This window comes from Sycon ciliatum, chromosome 4 (assembly GCF_964019385.1).
Source record: "Sycon ciliatum chromosome 4, ocSycCili1.1, whole genome shotgun sequence".
Classification (NCBI taxonomy): domain Eukaryota; kingdom Metazoa; phylum Porifera; class Calcarea; order Leucosolenida; family Sycettidae; genus Sycon; species Sycon ciliatum.
Window position 1 is genome coordinate 2,710,044 of NC_088646.1, and position 18,488 is coordinate 2,728,531.

General features: G+C 49.0%; 1 protein-coding gene across 1 annotated transcript in view; it reads left to right on the forward strand.

Moving 5' to 3' along the window:
- Positions 1 to 322: 322 nt before the first annotated feature.
- LOC135813892 (exosome complex component 10-like) overlaps positions 323 to 18,488 on the forward strand; it is a 35,493-nt gene continuing 17,327 nt past the window's right edge. Inside the window, exons 1-14 of the mRNA XM_065326913.1 lie at positions 323 to 532; positions 2,004 to 2,140; positions 2,895 to 3,024; positions 3,787 to 3,891; positions 4,270 to 4,429; positions 4,947 to 5,034; positions 5,733 to 5,808; positions 6,134 to 6,244; positions 7,455 to 7,598; positions 7,993 to 8,183; positions 8,641 to 8,797; positions 9,682 to 9,762; positions 16,256 to 16,323; positions 17,351 to 17,401. Of these exons, the coding sequence (XP_065182985.1) occupies positions 491 to 532; positions 2,004 to 2,140; positions 2,895 to 3,024; positions 3,787 to 3,891; positions 4,270 to 4,429; positions 4,947 to 5,034; positions 5,733 to 5,808; positions 6,134 to 6,244; positions 7,455 to 7,598; positions 7,993 to 8,183; positions 8,641 to 8,797; positions 9,682 to 9,762; positions 16,256 to 16,323; positions 17,351 to 17,401 (1,541 nt within the window). The 5' untranslated portion in view covers positions 323 to 490. The remainder of the gene's footprint in view (positions 533 to 2,003; positions 2,141 to 2,894; positions 3,025 to 3,786; positions 3,892 to 4,269; positions 4,430 to 4,946; positions 5,035 to 5,732; positions 5,809 to 6,133; positions 6,245 to 7,454; positions 7,599 to 7,992; positions 8,184 to 8,640; positions 8,798 to 9,681; positions 9,763 to 16,255; positions 16,324 to 17,350; positions 17,402 to 18,488) is intronic.

The window sequence follows — 18,488 nt, forward strand, 5'->3', positions numbered from 1 at the left end:
GCTGCGGGTCAAGTTCGCAGTGTCAAGGGAACGACGCCATTTTTGCTTTTGCACCTTCCAGCCCCTAAATATATCGGAGTTTCGACTTTCCTAACACAATGTCCAGGGCTAAAGTCAAACTCGAGTGCGATTTAGTTCAAGACGCAACGGCGCGTTGCGAGAGTTTCAGCCAGAAGAAAACTTCTGGCTTCAATCTCGATCACGTGGTATATTATCATCTTACACCTACACAGTACACATTCACTGATTCAGAGTTCAGCATGCAGTCACCATGTACCATGATGTACCAATAGCAGTAATAATTTTTCAGACTTAGGATTTTTACTTTTGACGTACAATAGTCATTGTTATGTTACTGGTTACGTGTATGTGGGCAATGTAGAGTGAACCCCCTTCTGGCTAAGTCTGCTCGAATTTCATGTGAAGCAGCCGGTACCAGGAGTTGTCTCTGTCTGCGGAATCTGTTTCTCATAATTATTACTTGGCCAACATGGAGAAGCTCGGCGTGGACACTGTAGAAGAGTTCAAAAAGGTATTTTTCATAGATTCTATAATACTAATAGTGCACTCGCGTTTATATAAATCTAGAGCCAGCGATTGTTTTAATTTGTTCCCACTGTCAATTTGGAGAACAATTCGTGAAACGTCACTCGAATTTTTAAAATTTGAATGATTTTTGGTATTTCATCTCATTCCACAATCATAATACATAATGCCAATAAATATGTGATGCGGGCGATTATAATGAACCATGGTGGAGAAAACTGAGAATAAGAAGACATATTCAGAAGAAAAAAAGCTGTACGAACAGCATGTACGTAGCTGTGTGAATGCACTTGCATGAAAACGCTGTCTGCCAGTACTGTAAGACCAGATATTTTAACGTCAATTAAAGTTAACGATCTCCTGATTTTTGTGGGTTAGCGAGGTGAAATTCTAACGAATTCTGTCTCAAAACCTGCAAATGACTGTACATGTACATATCGTTTTGCACATAACGACTTCAAATGTTAACGATTCTTTCAAATTCACTAAGTCGTTAGAATTAAATGTTCGTTAACATTACTAGTCTTACAGTACCTGGAATTCCAAAACGTGACGCGTATTCCAATGTAGTATGAACAGCCTATAACGGAACGTTATTGCAACGGGTGTGATTGAGAATATCGAATGGTTGGTACGCAGTAGACGAGTAGGAGAAAATGCTTGTTGAAGAGTTATATGGAAATCCATGTAGGTGAAAGGCAGGGGTGGGGGGAGGTGTCATGGAGACTGAGTGATAGCTCCCCCCCCCCCCTCACACACACACACACACACACATGTACCCCCCCCCCCCACACACACACGTATATTGGAGTTCCTGCATTAGGAGACAGTCACATAAGAGCGAGGTTTGGAAGACAAACATATATACCGGTACTACAGTATTTTGTGTACCCTTTGCTGTGGGAAGGATAATCTCGCTTGGAAATCTGTAGCTCAAAATATTGAGTGCATTTTGCATTTATGCGGTATCAAGAGTGCATAACCCCTCAGAGTGTAACGCCTGATCCAGCTCTGCATAGGGTCTTGGTCGAGCGTAATCGGATCTTCTGATGTCATGCGTACACTCCACACCAGCACAAGGCCGGTCTCGAGGCAGGGCACCGTTGTTTTTGATCCGAGAGTACCCGCGACTCCCCGGGTTCCTCTCAGATGTGTACGGTATTATGACGCAAAGATCCGATTACGCTCGACCAAGACCCTATGCAGAGCTGGATCAGGCGTTGCACACTCTGGGGGGTTATGTACTCTTGGCGGTATGTATGTATGTGTGTACAGTGCTGGCAACTGAAATCTGACCCCTGAGCGGTGCGCTCACATCGCAAAGACCCAACACGGGATTGTAAAACTATGAAATAGAGACCGCTAGAATGTGAACGCACCGCTCAGGGGTCGGATTTCAGTAGCCAGCATTGTATGTATGTATGTATGTATGTATGTGTGCTGCTTGTGGATTACAGGTTGCTTTATCGTCAGTGGTTGCAGCTGTTCGCAATGCCAACACGCTGCCCGCTCCCGGCGACGACTTCAACTTCTACTCCAGCTATGATGGCTTTCGTCACTTCTCCCAGCACCAAGGATCCCATCTAAAGAAATTGTGAGTTTCTATGTGTGTGTGCACGTGATTTCGCGGCTACAGTTGTGCTCAATGAAATCCGAGCCCCAAGTTAAAAAGCCCAGTCTTGGCATGTGCAACAGACTCTGCACCACTCAACTTGTACTTTGAAGGTACGCTGTACGCACAGTAGTGAGTACGTGTATGTGGATCGAGTGCCAAAAAAAGAAAAGAAAAACGCAGCATTTGCTTTGGCTCATGGGTTGAATTTCATTGGCCACACGTATAGATCAATGACTGTAGTCCCTAGTCGAGCAGTGCCAGAGCAGGACTGGCGGTGACATCATGCTTGCAGTTTCTGCGCGGTTAGTGCACACCTGTCCGACATCGAAGCAAAGCTTGCTTCCTGATGAGTTGCATAGCGCTGAGGGTGCAATGGTCTGAGCCGTTTCACCCCTCTCTCAATCCCCAGGCTTGCCTGGTAAGTGGTAACAGTCATGTACAGTGAAACCTGTTTAAGACGACCGCTCAAGGGACCTTCAAGATATGGTCTCTGTCACCAGGTGATCGCCTTATCCAGGGTCAATTGACTGGAAATAGCATCCATTGGTCCTGGTTGCAGTGGTCTTCTAGGACAGGTGATCGCCTTATCCAAGTGGTCGCCTTATTCGAGTGGTCGCCTTGACAGGTTTTACTGAACTTCATACTAAGTACTAGTAGGTATCAGCTATGCTCTACGTTGCCAATCGCCGTGAATCTTATTGCTTTTACCAACTCCTTTGCACTGCTTGTACAGAATCGGCGGTCTTCTGCAGCAGCAGGATATCAATACGACATGGATGCCCCATGGGCAAGCCAGTGCAGAGGACTGTGAGGATCAGATGGAGAGTCTCATCGAAGGCAATGACTCGATCTTGGAGAGAGTTGTAAGTGGCACATGCCAGCATCCTTACTCCTTAGTCTCCTCAGCTCACGGGCAGTGTGCTTGTTTTGTGCCATGGACAGTAGCTCTAGTGAAGCAGCATTCAACTCCATTGCCTGCTGTCCAGGCTATGAACATGTCTGTCTATACATGTATGTCCATGCATTGTGAGTGCACTGACTCATACAACATGTCATGTATCCATACCGGAGTGAAGTAGCATTTAACTCCACTGCCTGTTGCGGATGTGGTATCTTTTAAAAGTTTGTGTGCTGTATGTACTCAGAATGAGATGACCTGCAGTTGATCTCATTGGAGAAAACAAAAGAAGCCTATTGCAAGCTCAAAGGGATCATGATCTAAATGTCAGCTTTTGCTAACCAATTTAGTCAGACGTGCACAATTTAGCTGGCAGGGAGTACTGAGACATTCCACGGCATGATACTGGGGTTGAGCACTACTCACTAGCGCTAACTGACAGCTTTCCAGCCTTGAACTGTGTTGGTTAGCGCTATTTAGCAGTGCTCAACCCCAGTATCATGCCGTGGAATATCTCGGTACATGTGCTCCCTATCAGTTTGGTGCTTAATTGTGCATGTCTGAAAGTACAAGATCTGATGTAGGTGGCTGACTCTAACACATAACTTGTGCCCCAGCGTTTTCTCTCTTTTCCTCTCAGTTTTCCACGAATTTTTCTTGGCTCATCATCTGAGTTCAGTTTTGTTTTTGTCTTGTGTTTACTGTTTTCTTGTTGCTACCATGTCAGGGTATACTGCTGGATGAAGCATCCGGTGTACGCCATGCTGAGCCTGTACAGTCTACAACTGCTGGAAAGGCGTCACCGGCAGTCGCCAGCTGGAACAGGGACAATGTATGGCAGTTAGTTAGTGTGTGTGTGTGTGTGTGTGTGTGTGTGTGTGTGTGCACGTGTGTGTGTGTGTGTGTGTGTGTGTGTGTGTGTGCGTGTGTGCATGCGCGTGTGCGTGTGTGTGTTTGTGTGTGTGTGTGTGTGTGTGTGTGTGTGTGTGTGTGTGTGTGTGTGTGTGTGCGCGAGCGCTCAGGTTTCTGCCTCCCTGACCTAATGCGTTTTCATGATGACTAATATTGGCTGTGGCCTGTTGCAGATCAGTGGCAGTGCAATGCTTTGCGTTATGCCAAGAGTACGTTTGACGTGGGCTGAATTCTGTGTGTGTGTGTGTGTGTGTGTGTGTGTGTGTGTGTGTGTGTGTGTGTGTTGGTGTGGGAGTAGGCTTCACCAGGAGTCCACACCACGCCAAAATCGGCCAAGCTCATCCATTCCAAGAGTACTACACGTCCACAGCTCCTCTTCAAGGATGGCGTCGACAATAGCAGTACGCCGTTTGTACCGAGGCTCACTGAGAAACCCAATGCCGTTGTACCCCTGCCCAGTAAGTACAAGTACAAGTACAGTTGAAGTGGTGGAAGGACTAGGCTGTAGGATTGTATTTCACTGGGATTCTAGTACTCCCTCTGCTACCTTAGAATTATGTGTTGGATTCTGTGTGCAGCCCATCGCATATGCCATCCGATGGTATTCTGATGATTGCTTTGGCATGTACTAGTAGCTTGGAGTCGCCATGGCTTCCTAGTGGACCTCTCTCTCTCTCTCTGATCATATTCAACCATCCCACATATTTATATGCATCGTTTGTCTGGCAATGATCTCTACTGGTATGGTTCAGTCCAGGCATGGATGTCAATTTCGATTTAAAGTTGTAGTCTTTTTTTGGATATTCTCCCTCGGACCAATATCCCATTGCCAGTGATTTTGACTTTTCTTTTGCAGCGACGCAGTTGTTCATGGTTTGCCTCTGTCCGTGCATTGTTGTTGTTGTTGTTGTTGTTGTTGTTGTTGTTGTTGTTGTTGTTGTTGTTGTTGTTGTTGTTGTTGTTGTTGTTGTACAGACGTGCCTAAGGTCGTCACTTATGGTACGGCTTCTTCTGCTCTTGACATGCTTCTTAGCAGTGCACGGCAAGGGGCTGCTCTGGAAGCGTACGTACACTCGTCCCCATCTTTAGTCATACTACAGTGCTGTGACTAGTATCATTCCGTTTCAGATTGTCTCTCCTGGAGGCTGGAAGTCGCTGTCACGCTTCTCTGACACAGTGCCTTGTCGAAAGTTTGCTAGATGTCAAATCATTTTGAGTAAAGTAAAGTTCGTAACTCCCCGTTACAACCGGCCATACAACCCGTGTTGAGAAACACAAACCAGCTTAGGTAGTTTCACTTGTGCCAGGCCACCACCATACCTTCCTAAATTTAGTAGTCTCTTTTCTTCCGTGGTATACATCAGGTCTCATGTAGATTTTGGTATGGTGTGCTTGTTTGTGCTTTCCAAAGTAGCAGAGGTAGTGCGATAGTTTTAAATCGTGCTTTCCAACTTAGATTTATAGTAAAGAAAAAAGGACCGAGAAACTACAAGTTACGCTATAATGTCCACTAACACCACTTGAAACTTGTAGTTTCTTGGTCCTTTTTTCTTTACTATATATTTATCCTTGGCTCTCCATCCGAGTCCATTTTTCCAACTTAGCTTCAAGCTTGGTGACTTGCTGTCGATGTTGACTTTTCACTCTTTGTGCTGTCTTCCCCTGTCCACTGCTGCTGCTGCTGCTGCTGCTGCTGCTGCTGCTGTCGCTGTCACTTCCAATGCTGTTACTACTCTGCTGCCTTTTCCATTGCTGCTTCAGTGGCTGTCATCCGTACGAGGTTGAATTGCTGCAGTGGGAGCCAAGTGCAGAGCTACTAACACCGGTCAAGGAACAGGTACGGGCACAGTGCCATCCTCCTCGACACATTGTTAGAAACGTGGACACGTCCAAATGTAGATATTGATCAATGCCTGCACTACTTAGTACCTGGAGTTTAATGCCAGGGCATATGTTGGTAGGGATAGGGCGAAGCTATTGGACCAGTGCCGCAATTATGTACGTTTTTTATTGCCGGCGGGACTCTTGTATTAGATTGGACTGTAGTTATTACACTGTGCATACTGCCACCGATAGCAACGTTTTGGGTTTTGGCACGCGTGATTTTGATTCTTGATTCTGGCCTGACTTGTTCCACTTGGTTTTGCTGTGATTGTGTGCAGCTGTATGGTAAGCTAGCAGACACTCCACTTACCTACGTCGATACTGTGGAGCTACTGGAGGAGATGTGTGGCAAGCTGAGTGCTGAGACGGAAATCGCCGTGGATCTAGAGGTACGAGTACTGTACATACCGCATTTTCCAGAGTACAAGCCACATGGAGTATAAGCCACACCCAGGTTTTTTGTCACGAAGTACAGACATTTATTATTATGATTAAAATTTATTATTATACGCTTGTTCGCGTTGACATCACCAAGCTAGACATCTACCACCGTTAATTCGACCATCGTTGTATAAGCCACACCGACATTTTTCGGGTGAATTACTATACTGGCGCTTAAAGTGTGGCTTATACTCCGGAAAATTCATTTCTTGTACTCGTTTTGCAATCTTCCACCCATTTGGAGCATTCAAAAGAAGGTAGTTGGGAGAGAAATATAATGCTCCACCTTTCAGGAGTGTGGGGACTCTTCGTGGCCTCATGGCAGGATATTGTTTGTCAATCACATTAAATTTTCATGATCTCTTAGCTTAGCGTCTTTGCCATTGCACTTCATGGCACATGCACGGCCATGTCGTTTAGATGTTATTCCCAAGCTTTGGCACAGTCGTGTGGCTTCACATAGTGTGCCTAGCAGAGCTACTATAAGACTTAGTATTGGTCAGCAACCAACGACCTTTGTTGCTTATTATATAATCATGTATTTACTCGCTTGTTTTGATTGGCTTGGACCACTCGGCTAAGTGGTCCTGGGCAAGTGGCTACAATGCCTGGCAGAGTAATAATATGCTGCCAAAGAGGACAAGATCATAGATGATATGACCATCACATGGTGCAGGGGCATCGGAAGGTATTTTAGTGTGGTACGGTCAGCCATCTGAAGTACAATTTACTCGTGGGGGGGGGGGGGGGGAGGGATGGCTGAGCCGAAAATTTTGGAAATTTAGAGCCCACATCAGTGCATTTTATAGATTCACGGGGTACTTGGCCTTGGGGCAAACAGTGGTACGGTCAATACCGTAGTGACCGTACCGTGTGCGACGCCCCTGTGGTGACCAGCAAAGCAAGGGCCCGTGAGCACTTGTTCTCTTCTCGGTGTTATGCGATGAGCACATCAACCGGGAAACTCTTGAGTTTCACGAAATTTTAATTTTTTTTGAATTATTATTGTGTCACCGTCTTCTGAATCAGAGATATGCATGTGTGGCTTCTTCATTGATGGTGTTCTACACATACCGGTAGTTCCTTTTCAAGTTCTGGTCGCGTCCTTTCCACGCTGCAATGTAATGATGTGTGTACTCGTACTGGTATGTTTTGCAGGCTCACTCCTACCGCTCCTTTCAAGGTTTCACCTGCCTCATGCAACTCTCTACGCGCTCCGAGGACTTCATCGTTGACACGCTGAAACTGCGCACAGATCTGATCATGCTCAATGAGGTGTTCACAGATCCCAAGATTGTGAAGGTGAGGTGTGCTTCGCAGTAGTTGTTACTCTACCTGAAGTGATGAATATGATGAAATAGCAGGGGCTCTGGTAGTCATAAGAATGCAAGAAGAGAGAGAGAGAGAGAGAGAGAGAGAGAGAGAGAGAGAGAGAGAGAGAGAGAGAGAGAGAGAGAGAGAGAGAGAGAGAGAGAGAGAGAGAGAGAGAGAGAGAGAGAGAGAGAGGGAGAGGGAGAGGGAGAGGGGGAGATGGAGATGGAGAGCTGTGTGACCATTTTGTTGTTGTTGCTGCTGCTGCTGCTGCTGCTGCTGCTGCTGCTGCTGTTGTTGTTGTTGTTGTTGTTGTTGCTGCTGCTGCTGCTGTTTGGTTGGTAATTGGATATGGCTTTCCCTGTCCTGTCTGTGCTTCATTCAGGTTCTGCATGGATCAGATTCAGATGTGCTGTGGCTGCAGCGTGATCACAGTCTGTACCTGGTCAACATGTTTGACACAGGACAAGCATCGCGCGTTCTGGAGATGCCTCGCTTTAGTCTAGCCTATCTCATGCAGTTCTACTGTAGCGTGACAGCTAACAAACAATACCAACTAGCTGATTGGCGCATCAGGTCAGTAGTGTGTGTGTGTGAGCAAGCAAGAGAGGGAGGGAGACAGAGACAAAGGCAGAGGCAGTGCGAGAGAGAGAGAGACAGAGAGAGAGAGAGAGAGAGAGAGAGAGAGAGAGAGAGAGAGAGAGAGAGAGAGAGAGAGAGACCGAGAGAGAGAGAGAGACCGAGGGAGAGGTCGAGAGAAACCGAGAGAGAGAGAGAGAGAGAGAGAGAGAGAGAGAGAGAGAGAGAGAGATTGAGAGATTGTGGCTGGTTTTACATGTATGTGTGCAAGTGTGTAACAATGTGTTTCTGTGCTGTGTCTGTGAAATTGTCTGCTGGATGTCCAACTATCCTGGTGTGAGCTTGTACTGTTGCGAGACTGGCTTGTCTATACTGAGCCAATTCTTCCCTGCACGTGTGTGTGCTTGTGCACATGTGTGGCTGCATGTATGTGTAATTGCAACTGTACTCATAGGCCCTTGCCCAAGGAGTTGATCAACTATGCGCGTGAGGACACCCATTACTTGCTCTACATCTATGATCGCATGCGTAACGAGCTTATCAACAGAGGCAACAAGGAGTCCAATCTGCTAGCATCGGTCTGGGTGAAGAGTCGCAATCTTTGTATGACGGTAAGGTTCTTACAGTAGTTGTATATACCTTGGTTACATAACATTACAATGTCATGTACTAGTTAGGGGGAGTAGTAGTTGGAGGAGAGTAGTAGCTAGAGGAGAGTCTCTGTGATTTTCTGTGATGAGTACGGTTGGGATTGTGATATTGCATGGCCTATTTTTGTGTGTGTCCTTTGTTGTGCAAGTTAGAACATTGTTGGTGCATGTACAGAATCGAGTAGTATTGGAGCCGATAGCCGACCTGTGCAAGGCCATGCTGTACAGTGTGACCTGTGCAAGGCCATGCTGTACAGTGTGACCTGTGCAAGGCCATGCTGTACAGTGTGACCTGTGCAAGGCCATGCTGTACAGTGTGACCTGTGCAAGGCCATGCTGTACAGTGTGACCTGTGCAAGGCCATGCTGTACAGTGTGACCTGTGCAAGGCCATGCTGTACAGTGTGACCTGTGCAAGGCCATGCTGTACAGTGTGACCTGTGCAAGGCCATGCTGTACAGTGTGACCTGTGCAAGGCCATGCTGTAACAGTGTGACCTGTGCAAGGCCATGCTGTACAGTGTGACCTGTGCAAGGCCATGCTGTACAGTGTGACCTGTGCAAGGCCATGCTGTACAGTGTGTGCTGTTGGTATCTACGCGCATATCTCCCCGTGATGTTGAGACGATTTTTTCACTCCTTTTTCTTCTCCCTTTCTTCTGTTTCTTCGGCTGTCTGTCTGTCTCTCTCTCTCTCTCTCTCTCTCTCTCTCTCTCTCTCTCTCTCTCTCTCTCTCTCTCTCTCTCTCTCTCTCTCTCTCCTTTCTTTCTTTCTTTCTTTCTTCCTTCCTTTCTTCCTTCCTTTCTTTCCTTTTCCTCCTTTCTTTTTCTTTCTTCTACCTGTGTAGCTGTATGAAAAGCCTCTCTTCAAAGAGCACTCCTACCTCATTCTGCATGAGAAGCACAAGAAGAGATTCGATGCTCCCCGGGTAAGCGGCTGCATGCCTTTTTTTTGTCTCAGGTCTACTGTAGTAACTGACAGTTGTTTGAGGCAGGGGCTGTGAGAATGTACACCTCCATTCCAGTATTTGTAGCCCGAGAATGTGCAACCCTGCTACACTGCCCACATAACGCCACTTGCCTGAATCATGGACTAGTCTCGTGCATTCAGAACCCGCTTGATCCATTTAAGTGCTTAAACTTTGGATGCACGGATTTCCCCTCAAATTCCAAAATAGTTGTAGAATCCAAGAGATTCCAAAATGGTCATAGAACCATCAGCTTTTGAACCATAGAAGGGGAGCAGTTACAGCTCACCAGCCCTGTTTGGATGTATAAGTAATCATATCATGTGATGTGGGTAGTATGCTGTGCAGTTTGATCGTAGTATGCAACCGCAGCTTTTCTAACTCTTGCCTTGCCAGATGAGATGACGTCTGCGTTTGTATTTTCATTCTTGGCTTGGAATGGGGATGCAATGCCTCTATGCTGGATGGTGCTGCCCATGTAGCTTTGAATAGCCTTTCGGGATTGATACTGTTGTCTAAGCTATGGGGTTTAGTGATATTGAGAGAGAGAGAGAGAGAGAGAGAGAGAGAGGAGGGGGGGGGGGGGGCTGGCGTGGAGGACGCCTTGAAGGGGAAAGACCATCAGACTCTTCTACGGCACGTACACGCACGCACACCGCACAATCTCAGGACCTGGTGTTTCTTGTACTGGCTCTAGGAAGTAGTGAAACTCACTGACCTAGATTATTATTGAAGACTATTCTAAATACACTGTGAGGTATACCAGTTGCGCAGCAAAAGCCCGCACTCGCACTTGCTATCGACGGCTAGTAATTAAGGTATTAGAGTAGTCCAACCAGCTGAACACAGCAGCACGAGAAATTACATGACTAGGTAAACACTAGGATCTGACCCGTATGATCAACAATGTAGTTAACAATGATGAGAGTGTGCTCTTAAAGGGGAAGTTAAGGCAAAAATTAAAATTTCACCAGTTGTAGTCTTCGGGGTGCTGAGTCGAATGGTCTTGGTCCGAGAAAGCTGAGACGCTCCCTTCCTACTTGAATCCCAATCGAACTCGCGCACTTCCACCGAAACTGGGTGACTGCGCCCTACTAGATGGGGATTTGTATGCAAAATGTCACTAAAAGCGCCATTTCGTTCTTATAAAAGCACGGATGACCGAGATTGGCCCATATGTTGTAGTCTTTTGGACGCTGCGTCGACTGGTTTTGGTCCGAAAAGGCTGCGATGCAGCGTTCCTCCTTTATTCCCAATCGAACATGGTTGAACAAGCGGTCACGTGCTCCTGGGTGCCCAAATCACCTGGTCACCACGCCAGCAGGCGACAACTTTCACACCAAGGTTCAACTCGAGTTCAACTCGAGTGACAGGACTGCACCCAAAAAAGGTCAAACAGGCTAGTAAGTTGTACCCTGCAGGCACGGTGACCAGGTGACTGGCGTACGCAGGAGCACGTGACCGCTTGTTCAAGCATGTTCGATTGGGAATAAAGGAGGAACGCTGCATCGCAGCCTTTTCGGACCAAAACCAGTCGACGCAGCGTCCAAAAGACTACAACATATGGGCCAATCGCGGTCATCCGTGCTTTTATAAGAACGAAATGGCGCTTTTAGTGACATTTTGCATACAAATCCCCATCTAGTAGGGCGCAGTCACCCAGTTTCGGTGGAAGTGCGCGAGTTCGATTGGGATTCAAGTAGGAAGGGAGCGTCGCAGCTTCCTCGGACCGCGACCATTCGACTCAGCACCCCGAAGACTACAACTGGTGAAATTTTAATTTTTGCCTTAACTTCCCCTTTAACGTAATTGAGCGGCCCAGATGTTCCAATCAATTATTTCTAACATGCTATCCTTGCAACCCAATCTACTTATCTATCATGAACAATGTAATACTTGTACCACAAAGCAATACCGTGCACTAGACTCTAAATACATGACACCACAGTCATCAGTATTAAACCAATGCATGCAAGCAAGATCAGCAGTTATCCTTCATCACCTCCGCCTGGTGGCATGTAGAAACTCACTACCGACCATGCAATTACTGCGTGCGAAAGCGGGCAGGCGGTCGAATGGCAGACCTGTCTCGCAACACTCGCTCGTCTGGAGTATCGCTACTCGGCGAGAACACTACGTATGGCCCGCTGTCATCACTCTCTTCTCCAGCCGATTCCTCCTCTGTAACATGGCGAGGCTCATCTGCTGGGTCCGAGGAAGGTGCAGCTGGCACGTCACGCTTCAGCAGGTCGATGTTGATGACCTTCTCCTGCAAAACACCCTTGAACCTCCGCCAGATGACTACTGTCGATCCTGACAAGACCTTCTTGATACGCCAGCCACATTGGTATGGAGGAGTACACTTCTGGCGCCTCTTTGGCTGCTGGAGGAGGACGCTATCATCAGGCGCGAACGGGCACTCATGCTCGGATTCACATTGGTCTTTCTCGGACATCTCCGCATCAAGCAGGTCGCGCACTCTCGCACACCTCGCTGCATGCTCGTCCTGCCACGCTCTGGGATCGGATAGGTTGATGCGGGCGCTCACCAATGCTCGAGGCTGCCACCCGATCATTGCTTTCATTGGTGAAATGCCGATGGCGCTGTGGATGCGACTGTTGTAGTAATGTATCAGCACCGGGAGCTCGGCGAGCCAATCCGTTGATTCTTCCAGGACCTTCCTTATGAGGCCGAGCAGCGTGCGATTAAAACGCTCAGCCATGCCTTGCGTCTGTGGGTGCCTGACAGCTCCTGTCTTGACCTCAACACCAAATACACGCAGAAGGGCCTTGACAATGTAGTTGCGGAACTCCCGGCCATTGTCCATCCGGATCACATCTGGCGTTCCCCATCTACAGCACAACTCGACAATGGCATCGGCCACGCTCGCACCATCGTGCCGACGCAACGGGACAACTTCGGCGTACTTCGTCAGGCCATCAACGCAGACCAAGACGCAGTGGATTTCCCCGCTCTTGCTCGCTCCAAGGTGTCCATCTGAACACAGCCCCACGGTCTCCCGGGCATATCTGGTCGTGTCGCTGGCGCCGCTTGTCCTCCTGCGGCGTTCGCAGCCTTGCAACGCTGGCAGCTGCGGACATGTTGCTGGCATTTCTCGGCCATGCGTGGTGGGTAGCAGCGTTCACGCAACATCTCGTACATATTCTGCCATGAGGCATGGCCGGAGTTGGTGTGGGCAGCGCTAATAACAGACTCTTCCGCGGATTTAGCGATGACAGGAACGAGGATTTCACCCTCAACAGGCAGCTTAACGCTTCGGAGCAGGACGCCATCCTCGACGACGAGCTGACTTGCCACGCTCCTGTAACCAGCATCACGAACCGCCGATCGGGTAGCCACTTGGCTGGCGACACGCTGCACCACTTCCTCTTCCAGCTGGGCTGCCGCCACGGCGTCAAACGAAATTGGGCCAACAACTGTCGTTTCGCACACAGCGCCGGCGGTGACGTCGGGAATGCTACCCACGGATCGAGTAAGCCAGACGCTTGGAACTCGGGTCAGGGCATCTGCAATGTTGGAGTCAGACGACACCCAAGCAACATCCACTGCTGCTCCAATCATGTCAATCATATCGCTAACAATGTGTAGGCGCCTCTGCACCAACAGGTCATGCAAGCCAGTGGTCTTCACTCGTCGGACATCGTTGATCACTTGCTTCAGCCACCCGAAGACGGTCTTGGAATCAATCTTCAGCGTAATCCGCTTCGCATTCCACTTCGCAGCCAGATTGAGACCCAGGATGGCCGCCTCCAATTCGGCAATATTGATGTGCCTCTTGTCCTGGTGTGGTCGTAGCTGTGTGGTATCCTCCACCACCTTGCCGTCAACCTCCAGGGCAGCACCAAGGGCCAGGCCGGACGCATCACACCACACCGTCCATGTGTTGCTGTCGCCAGCAGAGATGCTCCACGTTCCCTTTGCTGGGTCGACTTCGGCTAGCCGCTTCTCAAGCTCCTCGCAGCAGACCTGGATAGCCGGTGGGACTGGATCATCCCAGGACGCATCGTCCGCCGAAGCTGCTCTCTTCAAGAAACTGCAGGCAGGTCGCAGCCATGAGCATACCGGGTAGTGGCTTGTCAGTCGTCCACACCATTGGAAGATTCTCCTCCTAGTTGCCGGACGCTCCAAGGTCATGGCAGCTGGCTCCTTTTGCGACCAGGACGTGTCACCACTAGAAGACTTGGTCAGCTGGAGGCCAAGGACTCTAGCCTCTGCCAGTTGCTCCGCGGGCTTGGTTGGTAGGCCGAACTCATGCAGTGCACCAGACACCTTCGGCACCAGGGCACTAGGAACCAGCAGGTCGTCATAGTAGTTATCAACTCCAGGATACGGCTGGGTGACGTACTTCACAACGGCATCCATAAATTTGGGCGCTACCGCCAACCCGAATCCCATTCTCGTCATGACGTGAGCTTCTCCCTTCCAAAGCACGACTTGGTAGCGGTACAGCGCCGGGCTAACCCGGATCTGGAGGTATGCCTTCCTAATGTCGAGCAGAGCATAATCCTCTCCTGCCTGACGCCATCGACGTAGCGTATCACCGCAGACTGGTGGGTCAAAACCAGGGTCAGAGTGGAGCTTTTTATTCAAGTGACGGTAATCCAGGCACGGCCTCACCGGCGTCGTCTTGTGTTCTTGCGGAACACCGATGAGCGGCAGCACACATGCTGGCTCGCCATGTAGCTTCGGGTCGTGCTTGATCAGCCAGCCGTTGTCTATCCAGGATTGCACCTCACTAACAAACAGGCGCTCTTGCTCCGGAGTCAGGTTCGTCCTGCTGTACTCTCCGATACCCGGGCCGAGCGGCATTGCAGGAGGTTCACCATCGAGCCACTTCCAGGTCAACTCCCATTGCTTCTCAGCAGGGCTCCAGGTCACGTCGCCGTCCGCAATACTGAGCATAACCTTGCCCTCATCAGTGGTGCTGACTTTCACCCGACGCGACGGATGGCCAGATCGACCATCATCATCCTGCCCCTTCGGGGACAGCCGATCGGCAGTGGCTGCAACAGTGTCGCTGGCTGCGGCTCCAAATACAACTCCGCAAAGCTGTCCATCACTACTATACTTCAGTTGCAACCCACCGCACCGCGAAGCAACATCCGCTCCAATCAGCACGTCAGCACGGACAGTGCTTAGGCTTTCAACTACAAGCGCTCGTACCTTGACTCTGGGAAGGTTGACAGGCCCGTCGTTTCGCTCTAGAAGGACCTCTAGAAGCCCCAGAACTTCGATTTGATTGCCGTCCAGAGCCACAAGGTTGGTCTCGAGAGTGTCTGGGCCGTCGTACGTGAGGCTGCTGCGGTCCGCGAATGCACGGCTGATCAACGTCCTCGTCGAGCCCGTGTCTACAACCGCTTGTCCGCGTGCACGTGCGCTCACAATGGACGATTCCTTGCCGGCGTTGTCACCAGACGCTGCACTTACACCAACGAAGATTTTTACCAGCTGGCCTGACTTCTCGCTCCCATGCCCCATGTACAGGCAGCGCTCCTCCGCAGGCTCACTTCGTTCCACGGAACATTCCTGCGGGGAAGACGTGCAGGCTGCCGATGGTGATGGCTGACCGGTGACTTTGCTTGACCTCTGGGCCTCCCAGGCCCTCCGTTCTTCGCAGTCTGCTTTCAAGTGACCAGGCTTGTCGCAGAAAGAAACAAGTGAGGCCAGGCCGCACGCCACTTGTACCCCCCGCCGCTGAGCTCCTCCAAGCACCGCGATCGTAGCCAGACTTCGAAGGTCCCTGGTTCAATCCCGGGTTTCGGCACCAAGAGCTGAAGGGGAAAGACCATCAGACTCTTCTACGGCACGTACACGCACGCACACCGCACAATCTCAGGACCTGGTTTACACGCACGCACACCGCACAATCTCAGGACCTGGTGTTTCTTGTACTGGTTCTAGGAAGTAGTGAAACTCACTGACCTAGATTATTATTGAAGACTATTCTAAATACACTGTGAGGTATACCAGTTGCGCAGCAAAAGCCCGCACTCGCACTTGCTATCGACGGCTAGTAATTAAGGTATTAGAGTAGTCCAACCAGCTGAACACAGCAGCACGAGAAATTACATGACTAGGTAAACGCTAGGATCTGACCCGTATGATCAACAATGTAGTTAACAATGATGAGAGTGTGCTCTTAACGTAATTGAGCGGCCCAGATGTTCCAATCAATTATTTCTAACATGCTATCCTTGCAACCCAATCTACTTATCTATCATGAACAATGTAATACTTGTACCACAAAGCAATACCGTGCACTAGACTCTAAATACATGACACCACAGTCATCAGTATTAAACCAATGCATGCAAGCAAGATCAGCAGTTATCCTTCAGCCTTGTACGTTGTAAACACTTGACCTGTACTATCGCAGCTGTAGCGATTTACTACGTGTGTTGTGATTATGTTCTTATGTTCTACAATGCTGCAGATGGAGGCATTGAAGCTTCTCTATAATTGGAGAGATAAGACCGCTCGACGTGAGGATGAAAGTACAGGGTAGGTCCTTGTGCTGGCAGCAGCAGCTGTGGTGGAATGGAATGCCTGGGCTTGCTCGTAGGATACATAAGCTGCACATAGCTACAATGTATATCCGAATGCACTAGGAGGATGGCTGGGGAAACCTTTTCATGCCAGTTTCCCCTCACTCTTCTCATACTCCTGTATCTCCGGCAGGGATACCAGTGATATCTCCGGCAGGGATACCAGTGATATCTCCGGCAAAGATACCAGTGATATCTCCGGCAGGGATACCAGTGATATCTCCGGCAGAGATACCAGTGATATCTCCGGCAGGGATACCAGTGATATCTCCGGCAGGGATACCAGTGATATCTCCGGCAGAGATACCAGTGATATCTCCGGCAGGGATACCAGTGATATCTCCGGCAGGGATACCAGTGATATCTCCGGCAGGGATACCGGTGATATCTCCGGCAGGGATACCGGTGATATCTCCGGCAGGGATACCAGTGATATCTCCGGCAGAGATACCAGTGATATCTCCGGCAGGGATACCGGTGATATCTCCGGCAGGGATACCGGTGATATCTCCGGCAGGGATACCAGTGATATCTCCGGCAGGGATACCAGTGATATCTCCGGCAGGGATACCGGTGATATCTCCGGCAGGGATACCAGTGATATCTCCGGCAGAGATACCAGTGATATGGGATGTGCACATATTAATGTGTTGCCTATGATACCAAAAAAGGATTTGTTCACTGCACTACAATAGCAGAAGGAGTAACTGCAGCAGCCATGGTATCTAGAAGACTGGCTTGTCTTGCAGGGCACAATAATGTCAAGGAGGAGAGGCTTGGACGAGGCTGATCGGTGTGTTTGTTTATGTAGAAAATAGCAGTTAGGAGGTCAGAATCACGTATAGTGGCAGCTTGACGTGTTTGATTTTGATTCTTATAATAATTATGTGTGTGTGTGTGTGTGTGTGTATGTGTGCGCGCGTGCGCGCGTGTGTGTGTGTGTGTGTGTGTGTGTGTGTGTGTGTGTGTGTTTCTCCGCTTAGATTCGTCCTGCCTAATGAAATGCTGTTTCAGATTTCACAAAACCTGCCACGGTAAGGAGGTCTATCTGGACACCGGCTTTCACACATTTCCATCTCTACCAGGGAGTAGTAAACTTCCCGGGTATTTATTACTCCCTGATCTCTACAGACCTGCTCGGCTCACCACCACGTTAACGAGCGTTTAGTAATCCTAGTAGTTTCAGTTTTCAGGACAATCCCGCTTTCTGGGAGATTCAACAGTTCTCAACAGTTCTCGGTCACTTAAGGTGGCAGCCTACCCAAATCACACCCCACCAACTTCACAACATTGCATCATCACCAATATTTGTCCGATTTAGCTCAAATTTTCAGCACACATGCTCAGATAGATTCTTCATTGCATGAACATACGAACAGGTGAGGAAGACTAAGCAACAAATGTTCAGAAGCGGAAAAGTATGGATTGCGGCTGAAAAATACGGTGGTACATATGGCATGCACCATATCGTAAAGAGAGAACAAGCTAAAGGGCTGCAAAACCACTCAGATGAAGCATTGTGGGGTCATACCTACCATAAGCCTCATAATCTACAATATATCACCTGTTTTCTATGTACACCATGCAGAGATAATGAAACGTGCGGTCCGCATCGCAAAGACTGGGTCTTGAACTACGACTTTTAGCTCACCAGTGGTTGACTGTTCTGGTCGACTTACGGAATGGCCAAGAAAATGTAGATGTGGATAAAGCTACAGGTTGTGAAGATACTACGAGCCGTTCTCAAACGGCAGTGTTCACAAAATTGAAAACAAGAGCAAAACAGCACACAAATTGGCATCCCAAAACACACCTAAAATCCACCTGCTGCATAAACGACTCCCTCCTCCTGCCTCGTATCATCAATCAGACCCTTCTTGACTGCTCTTCTCCTCTTCCTTGATGCTTTCTCCGTCTGACCTGACTTCCTGGTGGCATGGTATTGCTTCTCAGCATCCCAGGAGGAGAACCTTGCAGACGGTGACGACTGCGGAAGGCACTGCATTTCGGCTAGCAGGTGATCCAACCGCTCATAGCCATCGTTGAACATCAACACGGCAAGGTAGACTGCTGTGCGGACCGTCTGGGCGCTGCAGAAGGACTCCTTTGGGCACATCTTCC